Below are 11275 nucleotides of genomic sequence, written 5' to 3'. Positions count from 1 at the left end.
ATGGGGCGACCACAAACCCTGAACTGTCACGTTGTTGAGATGTGCTGGCTGGAGATGCATCCATGATGATGGTGAACTGCAGAACTAGGTCAGCGAAGGGCCTGTCCTATTACAGATTGTTGCTGTTCCACTACTGCAGAGAGCAACTGGGGGGCGCTGGCCCCTATCCACGTTAGATCTTCCAAATGACCCTTCGCTTGTGAAAATTTATCTGGCAGGCACTCTTGAAATGGGGGTATATGATGCAGTGCGTGGGGAACTATGGAAATGCCCAAAACCATAATTCCCAGGAGGCGCATTACTGGGCAAATTAGAAGTGGAAATTGTGGCTGAAAGAGAGGCAAAAGCTGTAGGAATGCCTGTACTTTGGGGCACTGGAGTAGGCTTTGCCCCGACTGTGTTTAGGAAAGGTTGGACTTGGTGAAGACCATTGAATTAGTAGTGTTGACCACTTACCATGAAGCGCAGGTATGCAGATGAGGGGGATGAATTGGGATGTGAAAGTAGGCATCCTTCAGATCTAGTGAGGACATGAAGTCACCTTGTTGCAGTAGGGGGATGACATCGTAGAGTGACCAAGTGAAAATGTTCACACAGGATGTATCTGTTGACAGGCCAGAGGTCGAGGATTGGTCTGAGGAAGCCACACTTTTTATGAATGAAGAAGTATTAGGAGTAGACGCCTTTGCCATGGTGTGGAAGGGCACTTGCTGTATGGCTTTCTTGAGTAAGAGTCCATGGATTTCTTCTTGTAGTAAAGTGAGATGTTCTGGGCTGAGGGTGTGGGTAAGATGTTGCTTGATGATGACTAGAATACACTGATTTGTGATAATCTCCTAGCGAGGCAGAAACCCATCAGTTCATGCCCGACTGGTGTAGTGTGATCGGGGTGTGCGAGGCAAATAAGACAAGTCAGTTTGTGGAGGGTAGAAGCTCACTTAGTGGGACTTCCTCTATCCCGGCCCTTGGAACTGTTTCCTCTGAAGGAGCTCCATATGTAACCACAGCCACCCTGTTGGTGATAGCCCTGTTACTGCTGCTGGGAGGAATGGGATGCCTCTAGAGAAGTGGCTCTGGACCCACTTCTTGCCTATGGCTTCTGAAAGAAGCCCCTGCCAAAAGGAACTTTAAGGGCACCCATCGCCGTGGTGGTTTCAGTGTTTTTTGTTGTTTTTATTTTGTCTAGCATATTGTCAACCTTCGGTCCAAAAAGGTCGTCCCTATCGAATGAGAGTTGGACAAGATGCTGCTGCAACTCCAGCTTGAAACCAGACACATGGAGGCAGGAGTGACGGCGAAGGATGACCGAGGTGTTCACCCCTCTGGCTGCCATGTACACCTAATCCAAGGTGCACCTGATGGTAGTGTTAGAGATAGCTTTCCGCTCCTCAACTATTTCTTCCCCTTTCTTACAATATTGGTCAAGGACCTCAATCTCCTCCCAGTGAGCTCCATCATAGTGGGTGAAGAGGCCTACTGAATCGGCAATGCACCAGTCTGTGGCTCCACCCACTGCTACTCATTTACCTACAGCATCGATCGGCCTGCTCTCCTTGTCAGGAGGCAGAATGCTGTCCACAACCTGGGCTGCTGCCCTCGCCTTGATGGTGGTGACAGCCAGCGAGTGCGAAGGGACGTGAGCCCTCATTTAAAGTGGTTTGAGGGTTCTGGTTTGTATTTTGTTTTCAATTCACAGTGTTATCAACCAGGATTTGATTGGGTCTTTGAAGATCTAAGGGGCAGATTTTATCATCCACTTGAGCATACGGAGGTACTGGAGAGACGGCTCTATTTTGGAAAGCGTCTTGACAAAAAATCATTGGGAGCGACATACATTTCCACCTTAAGATAGGAAGCCGTGCTGAATAACGCTGTGGTACAGGTGGTGTCGTCTGGCAAGGAAGCCTTTACAAGAATATGGTCAAGATGTGGGCCCCCGCCCCCACTGAGGATCCACATTGTAATACTCCCGAGGATCTTCAGTTGGGTGTGGGTAAACTGGGAAAGCTCCTCAGCAGGAAACTAGTGACTAGCGGTGACTGTATCAGAGTAGGACTCTGGTAACCCAGAGGGGGAAGTCATAGGACATGAGGAAGGAGGTGGTGGTGGTAGGGGTTGGAGAAGGTGGAAGTGGTGGTGGGAAAGGGGCAGGAGGAGGAGTAGGAGGGATAGTGGCAACAGCCATGCCCCTAGGACTTTTTGGAGGCACAGAAGTTTCTGCAGGTCGAACATCTGCAAAGGCAAGCCTGCATTTTTTTAAGGCATTCTTTTCTGAAGCTGAGATCTTGCCTGTGCACCGATAGATTGTTGTTGAGGACAGCTTCAACTGTGGTTTAGGCCTCAACAGGGGAGTTGGCCTGGAGGGTTCAGCATCCACACCCGAGGGCTGTCGGCTCCAAAGCCTTGCTTCAGTGTTGACCACAGCCTGAGAGCAGTGGTGCACCTAACAGCTGTTGCTTAGGCACAGAGCTTGACACCCATCCCCCAGTGAAGCAGTGCTTGGCTCTGGGGTGTGGCCATTTTTGGGGTTTGGGAGAGGCTTGGGTATTGACTGTACTCAAGTGTGGCGTGCTTTTCAGGCGTGGTCTGGGGTAAACAAATGTGGATGGAATGTCCTCAGGCGCCTCTACATCCTCTAGAATTCTTCTTATTTGGGGTACGAGAGGCTGGAGTCCATGACCTTGGGAATGGACTGGTGGGCAGGACAGTCCGGTGACTCACCTGATTCTTCTTCTTTGGCACTAATGGGTTCTTCCTTGTTGAAGATGCCAACTTTTCTGAAGAGGACCTGTACATTCTGCTGTGGGCTCATAATCTATCTAGTCACTGATGCAAGGTTTTCATGCACCTGAACATTTATCAAGAATTATATTGGCTCTTGTTGTGCTCTGGTAAGAGGCACAAGTTACAGATGACATGGAGATTGACCCAAGGGTATTTGGAATGGCACTGTGTGCATCTTCTGAAGGGCATCTGTTCCATTACAGCATGCGTGTTGTCATTCTCCGAAGTTGGTCAGGCAGATGCTCTGTTCCCAAAGGGGCATCTCCCAGTTGCTCAATGATGATGAACTCAAGGAGTAGAGCAGATGTTGTATGAAGAGCAAAGGCATTAAACATTTTCTTAGCAAAGGGAAGGAACACAACTAACTCCAGGGCCACAACAGGAAATGTTGAACTCGTCGGGTCGTGGATACACATCCAAACCCAATGGCGAAGGAAAACAATCTAACAATGGGGTCAGTGCCCATGCGCACTCACAACCAGAGGAGGAGTCCCAGAGGCCTTGTAATTCTAAATACTTCTTTGAAGAAAAATAAGTTGCAAATGTCCGAGCCCAACAGACGATGGCAAGAGTATTCAGAGCATGTGTATGTACACCCAAACATGCTATGAACTAAAGGTTCCAGAGAAAGGAGCAACAGTTGTCTCTTCTAATGAGCCAGCAAGATTATATTTTTGTAATGCACATACACTGTAATAGCAAGCTGAAAGGAATACAAAATAAAGGTGTAACCTCAGGTGATCTAGTGGTATCAAATAGCAAAGGGAAGTCTAGGAAACAAGTAGGCACAGGTCCCAAATCAGTAAACTTGAAGTCGACCACTTAGATAAGAACGTTTAAAGTTCTTCAAGAAACTAGAGCAAGTGAGACACCTTTCTTCTTCAGTTTTCCCCCTTCATACTGGATTCAAGATGCCCCTATGCATGTCAGGAAGCACCAACGGTTTCCTAATTCAAAACGTCCAATTTCTTATAGGTCTGTCACATTGTTCAGAGGTCGGACAGCAACATCCAAGATAGCTGCCTCTGGGGGTGTGTCTGTATTAGTGCATGTTGAGCATCTGCAATGGACTCGCCACAGGCCTGACAAGTGGCACAACAACCCACAATAAACACTGACATCTTAAGTTAACTTCTAGTCCTCTGCATGTGGTGATACAGTCTCGGTTGGCACTTGTGTAGGTGCAGCAATTCGTGGCATATGTAGGATTACTGGGATTAGTCCCCTTAAAGATGGTGCTAGGTGAATAGGTCACCAATAAAGACCACGTAGTAGATAACGTATCGCAGAAGCATGTGCAGGCAGACTGGTGTACAAGTTGCAATACATACTGCTGGAAAATGCAGATACCATTTCTTTAGCATTGTGGTCACCAGTGAAAACAAAATGCTGAGAACTGTGAAATCTGATAAAGTTTGGTTTTGAAGGTAATTTCGTTTTTACTATTATTGTGCTCGATTTACTTTTTAGGTCGACCTACTGCATTGAACTGTGATTCTTTCCAGTTTGTTTTCTGTATGAGAATGTGATTTATAAAGTACTCACATTCTGAGATGTCCACCTTGTGTCAGTGTCTCAACCTACTACTCTCCATGGAAATAATATAACTAACTTACCTAAAGCATTCCACTCTGGTTAGGACAGCTTGCAAAATCGAATCATAGAAAATGTCGGCTTTTAGGATGAAACTCCTCTTCGTGGCTTTGTGAAGCTGTATCCTCCCACCATGGTACGTCCTAGACAGCAATGTATGTTTTTCCCTAGTAAGCTTGCCAATCCTGCCACTTTCACTGGTGGTTCACCCTTTAACGTTGTTTTTAAGACATCAAAGCTGGGCTCTGATATCAGTAGTTGCCAAAAATGAACCCTCTCACTCCTGTAACCGTTGTCCCTTGCCAACAACATGTACTAAGACGTCTTTCCTAAATGGTGAGTGTGTGCATGCAAGTTTACTGTGTTATGACTGATCTGGTGAGCCCTGGAGACAATTCAACACCAAATATGCGTGCCACAAAAATGGTGGTCTCCACTGTACAGAGCTGGCATTGTCTGCACACGCACATCTAAGCTGGGTGTGCTGGGGAAGAGACAGTCAGCCAGTTATACTATGAAGTGGTGTGTGCCCTCTGCCACAGTAGCATTCACACCTTCCACTTTTTTTTCCTGGCCAACAACCCCCTTGAAACAGCTGCCCTGGTGAGGCCATTTCACACCCTCCTCAGGAAGCCTAAGAAAATCTGAGAGGAGCTGCAGGGCAGGTAACTGGCGCAGTCCGACATTTAAAAGGTGCTGCCTCCCTGACTAGCCAAACTCATACACCAGAGAAAGAGTGCTGGTCTCCTCAGCCAGTAATTTGTTCAATGTTTGACTGAACATCAAAGAGGTCCAGCACACCAGGATGAGGAGAGCGCAATTCCTAAAAGCCAAGAGTGAATCATTTACTGTGGTTGTACCTTTGCCATCCAACAGCCTGCATGATCGCCTTGCTCTTGGACTTGTGGAAAGAGGGGAGACCTATTTGCCAGCTTCAGAAGCAGGACTGCACCAGCTAGGAAAGTGTCCTGATCCACAAGGAGAAAATGAAGGACCTCAGTGGTGCAGTTTTTCACTGCCCTTGATAAATTATGTTGTTCCAGCCCAGTCCAATCCAGCTGCATGGGAACAAGATGATGACGTGGAATGAGGAGAGGCTTCTTCACCCTCAGTCATCGAGAGGCTGTTCCTTCGCTGTTCTTCTAGCTCCCCTTACCCAATGGCTGCCTGTAGCTACCTCGTCTCCAACCTCTAAGGTCTAAGAAAAGCTGAACTCTGACCCCTGGTCAGGGGTGTCACCCCATCCGCCTTTACGAGTAGAGAATCTTCAATCCTAAAACAAGATATCTTTAATTTCCACCTCTGACTCACGGTGCCAGACATATCAGTGACAAATACAGCAACACAGTATATTTCTTTCGGGCACCTTACCGCCACTGAGTAACACTACAATCAACTCAAATGCTTCTGATTACCAGGTGACTGATGTTTTCCCCCAATGGTTAACGTGGGGTAATGAGTTTAATGTTTACCAGATTTCTAGTACCCAGCAAAAAGGAATTAAAAACAAGTGAGGTGTTTTTGAGCTCAGGTACAAGAGACTTATGGTTTTTCTTGTATGCTACGTATTCTATTTACTTACCGTTTATTAAAGTCCTTTACAGACAATCGATTTGCGAACTGATATCTGTTGTGTTACACTACATATTGAGTTTCTAAGTCACTCTACCCTAGCTGGTAAATCTTGACAGCTCGACCCCGACACCCAGAGTGAGCAAAGTATTAGATGACAGTACTTGGACAGTTCAATTGGACAGCAACAGCATTTTTACCTTTGGGCAACAGTGTTAAATGACCTGAATCCAGAAAATGGGTGTCCACAACCTCTAACTGCCCCAGAACCCTAAGAAAAGGGCTTGCATCGTCACAAGAGGTTGTATAATTAAAATGTCACATATTGCATGGCAAATCAGGCAGTTCAGAGGCTCCTCAAAAAGGCAGACACTTCAGTACCAGAAACATATGTGCCAGCATTGCCGGAAGGTGCATGTGATAGCACATGCAGCATATTACTCTGTAACAACACAAACAACATGTTACCCCAAAAGAGACAAGGCACCATAACCCCTAACAAAGCAACGTCAAAAACCTAATGGCCACTAACAGCCCAGTCTGTGACCCTTACTCTGGTAAGAGGCACAAGTTACAGACGACATGGAGACTGACCCAGGGGTATTTGGAATGGCACTGTGGGCATCTTCTGAAGGGCGTCTGTTCCACTACGGCATGTGTGTTGACATTCTCAGAAGTTGGTCAGGCAGATGCTCTGTCCCAAAGGGGCATCTCCCAGTTGCTCGATGATGATGATGAACTCAAGGAGTAGAGCAGTCTGTGACCCTTGACTCTATACTCGTGGACTGTGAAGTGATTCCACGACTAAATCTACCAATCCCAACAGGAAGGAAACCCTTAGTCCATTACAATGAGGGGACCCTCTGGACTGTCAAACAGCAAATACATCAGTATCTTTGATACTGCAGAGGTCCTTGACAGTATATCACATATGCAAAAACTCCACAACGTCCAAAAGCGTAGAAAAATCCTGAACTCAGATGACCCAGGAACCCCTTAACAAAGCAACGGCCACTAAAGCCACAAGCGTGCATCACCCATGACAGTGCAGAACCCTTTGAATCTTTATACAGCAGAGCATTGAGAGAGGTGAAACAATTTGATCTACAACACTGAGGTGACCCTGCAATCTTGAGACAGCCAAGACCCTAACCGTGTATGGCAACTCATAGAACAATGCACAGTGCAGAGACCTGATGGACAACTATAAAGAATCGACTCCACAAGACATACAGTGCAGAAACACCATCATAACACTTGGCACAGCAGAGACCTCAATGAGCAGAGATACTAAGACTTACAGAAGAGCAGACATGCCCGGACCCACACAGTGCACACAAATGAACATCCAGAGAACAAACCACACCGACAGCGCAGAAACCCAGAACCCTTTAAAGAACACAGACAGCATGATTCTTTGTAATTTAGAGAGACATCAATTGTTGACTGTACAAATGATATCACATGGATAAAGCGCGTTCAGTACCAGAAAGGATGTCCTGGAGCTAGCTGCTAGATAAGAGATAACTACTGCGCATCTTAGAGAGGACAGGAGAACAACTGGTACAGAGACCCGACAACAATGACACTGTAAATACCAAGATGAGTGGGGATAGCAAATGGCAGCACGCGCAGATGCTACGATCTTTGAAGGAGATGCGGTCCTAGAAACCTCAACAAAGCAGAAACACCATAGTGATAAGGGCAGAGACCCATTACCTCCTAGTGAAGAAGCCCCAACAGCGCACAGCTCACAGTCATCACAGTGCAGCCCTCGCAGCCTTAGCTCAAGATCTTCCAACTCCTGACAGGTCAAAAAACCTCATGACCCCTGACACAGTCGAGATCACTGCCAGTAAGACGTCAGATGTTAGACTGGCCCAATTCCCAACCCACAACAAGCAAAGGACACATAAATCCATCCATCAGGGTAGTACACCCTGCTACAGACAAGAGGCAATATGACCCCTCTGCCTCGCCAAATCTTGAGTGCAGAAATTCCAAGACAACCAAGAATACACAGCACACGACGCCTGACAGCAAAAACTCTGAAAAAGAGCTGAGGGGGCACACTGACAGTGCTGAGACCACCAACAATATAGATAGTTCACCATCCCCAATAAGCCAGCCCCTCCATGACACCCAAAGAAGTGGACACCGCTGAATATGCAGAAAGTCAGTACAGATAGTTACCAGCCAGCCCTGACACTACAGAGATACCACGTCCTGCTCCCCCCAGAACCTCAACACAGCTATGATCCCTGAAAGCAAGAGACCTTGAAAATGCAGAAAACACAGACACTGCAACTATACCATCTCTTCTGGAACACAATCCTCCAAACCACGGCTATAAACCAAAGCCAGATTTACTTGCAATAAAATAACATATATATATATAGATTATGCATATTTAAAATATACTAGAAAGACAGTCTTTTTCCAGGATAGATTTCACACCTTTCCCTGACAGTGTCCTCCTCAGATAGAACAGTCAGGATGGGAATGTGGGAAGCTTAATCTACCCCCACAGTGACTCAAAGTTCAGCGTGTGCCATCCCAAGAATGACCCTTGTGTGTGTGGAGTCTTGCACTGTGGCATCAGACACCCGGCAGTGTGGCCTCAGATGGTCCTCCTGTGTGTGTTCTGGCAGCACAACATTGACCCTCGCACCCCACCATGGGGTTTTTCTTAGTGTGGCATCAGATGTTCTCTTCTCTCAGTATCCTGGCACTGTGGTATGAGAAGGTTCAATATGTTTGTGTCCTGGCAGCAAAACATCAGATGCCCTTTCCACCTTTCGTGTCCAGACGGCATGGCCGTGGATTGTCTCTTCTGTTTGAAACCTGGCATTGTGGTACAAAAAGGCTCCCTCTGTGCGTGCCCCTCCAGCGTGGCATAAAAGAGACCCTCATTGGTCTGTCTTGCTGCCCAGCATTAGCTTGTTCCACCTGTGTTACCCTTCTGGCAATGTAGCATGTAGATCCTGGAAGAGGCTGACATTTCTCTGTGTCTTACCAGTATGGCATCAGATGATCCATTTGTGTGGTCGTCCTGACTGGGCGGCAACGGAGCCCTCACTGTATTTGAGTGTCTTGGCAGCTCAGAATCAGAAGGCATTCCCCAGATGTGCAGCCTGGCAGCACTGCATTAGAGAGTGTGTATCCTGGCAGTGCAATATTAGAAGGTTCGTTGTGTGAGTTCTGGCAATGTGGCACCATCAGAAGGCCCCGCATGTGATTGTCTATCTTACAGCAAAGCATCAGATGACCCTCATTAGCTGCCATCATGTCTGAATATAACATGAGGGGGTCACTGGTCTCCTTGGTGGGAATTTGGCAGGCAGAAGCCTCTGGTAGGTGAAGAAGGTAGGAAGACAGTGCCCTTGCCAGGTGAGCCTGGGGCAGGAGAGAAATCAGCTGGGCTGCTTCGGTCGACCAACATTCGGACACTGAGGGAGCAAAGGGAAGAGATAGGTGAGATATTGAACCAAACCACAGGTACTCAAATATTGCAAGAAGCACAGGTGCTGTTGAAGCTAGCGCAAAAATCTCAGGTCATTGATGATGCATAAATCATAGTCAAAACAAGTGTCAAACAGTATGCAAACTCAAGAGCCCAGAAATTTAAGAGGCGCATGCTTCACATATAACCAAAAATGTATGAAGCGCTGAAAAGAAAGGTACAAGAAGCACAGACAACTCAGGTGCTCCGCTATGTCAGGAGTCGAGACACCGCAGGTGCACAGCAATAGTGAAGGCACAGCCATCACTGGTTGCCTATAATGGAGAAAGCAGGAACCCCAAGGGACCAACAAAATAAGAACCACAGGGGCCTGATAGTGAAAGAAGAGCAGTATGGACAATAAAGCTACAAGCACAGATACCCCAGGTGCTGGAAATCAAATAGGCACAGACATCATAGGTGCACGACACACTATAGGTTCCTTCTTATTAATTTAAAATCAATAGACAACTTAAGTGTGAAACAACCAAATCAGTGCAGCCATCAAAGGTCGTCAGCAGTGAAAGAAGTGCAGTTGTTCAATGGCCCCAACAAGATAAGTGCAAAAACCACAGAACGTCAAGTACAGGCACAACTGGTGTCCAACAATGAAAAAACGCATAGACACCACAGTTACCGAAAGGTGCAAACAGTGTAACTACACAACAATGCAATGAGCACTGTTCAATAACGTTGTAAGAATGGGAGTTACTGGAGGAATCGAAAAGTTCAAAAACTGAGACAGCCAAGGTATTGTAAGATCAGCGGCACCACCTCAAAACAACAACCACAATCACAATCACCACAGCCACACAACAAAAGAAGCAGGTCAAACTCCACACATACCCAACTATATAATGAGTACAGAAATGGCAGGAGCACTAGAGTGGAAGGTGGCACAGGCACTGCTGATGTCCAACAATGCACCAAGTGCAAATGTAGACGTTTGAGACCGGTTTATGCCTTGCGTTTATCATGTGAGGTAGTCACTTTTCTCCTTCTGCTGGCTCCTAAATGGGATTGAATAAGTGAAGATTCAGTGGGATTATATGTTTTAGTCTCTAACAGTGCTCTCAGAGCTGTGAAAGGTTTCTATGAGAGACTGTGTCAAAGAAAAAGGGAATGAGAAATTGTATAATGGTACAAAGTGTCCCTGGTATATTCTTCCACATACCAGACCTCTCAGGGAAATATTTCATGAGTCCTCTACTTTGGGAGAAGAGTGAACCTAGCATCATAGAGATGTCTGATGGTTAAGAGACTTCATTGATGGGATCTCCTAAAAAGTATAGGTAAATGTCACCTCCCCCCTACTAGCGGCATGCCTTATTATCGATTTCCTTTTCACCATTACCATTCAGTTGGGATTTGGTGATCTCCCATGGATGGTTTTTGTAAGGTAAGGCGTCTGTGTTCTGTTTGAGTTACATAAGGACAGTGTTAGTTGTCAACTCCGTGGATGTATGCTATAATTTTCTAACGCTCCTCCTAAAGCTTGGTAAATGGACAAATGTATGTAGTGAAGTGTGAATTTTTAATAGCTGGGGCACTTTCTGTTCCAGCTGTGTCAACATTCTTAGTGTTAAATTTCAAGCAGGCCTTACTAGGACCTCAGTGCTATGGTCAGTTCATACTTTAACATTTCTCAATTTTGAAAAACTTTACATACACATACATATTTATTTTTTTACACACAATCACAAGATCACTATCCTGAATGCTTACATCTCTTCACTAGTGGACCTTTGTACTGCTATCTGTCTTGGACTGCCCAACAAATCTGTGTAGAAATTGCAGTTTCTACAGATTGCAGATGCCAGGATA

The 11275-nt window shown here is 46.2% G+C and overlaps 1 protein-coding gene across 3 annotated transcripts in view; it reads right to left on the bottom strand.

Moving 5' to 3' along the window:
- Positions 1–5800: 5800 nt before the first annotated feature.
- Positions 5801–11275, bottom strand: part of LOC138267785 (PABIR family member 2-like) — a 97523-nt gene continuing 92048 nt past the window's right edge. For all 3 annotated transcript variants that reach the window (XM_069216986.1, XM_069216988.1, XM_069216987.1), the window contains one exon: positions 5801–9398. In XM_069216986.1, the coding sequence (XP_069073087.1) occupies positions 9260–9398 (139 nt within the window). In that variant the 3' untranslated portion in view covers positions 5801–9259. The remainder of the gene's footprint in view (positions 9399–11275) is intronic.

The sequence above is a fragment of the Pleurodeles waltl genome, chromosome 12 (genome assembly GCF_031143425.1).
Source record: "Pleurodeles waltl isolate 20211129_DDA chromosome 12, aPleWal1.hap1.20221129, whole genome shotgun sequence".
Classification (NCBI taxonomy): Eukaryota; Metazoa; Chordata; class Amphibia; order Caudata; family Salamandridae; genus Pleurodeles; species Pleurodeles waltl.
The sequence above is the reverse complement of the archived record's forward strand: the minus strand, read 5'-3'. Positions and strand labels throughout refer to the sequence as shown.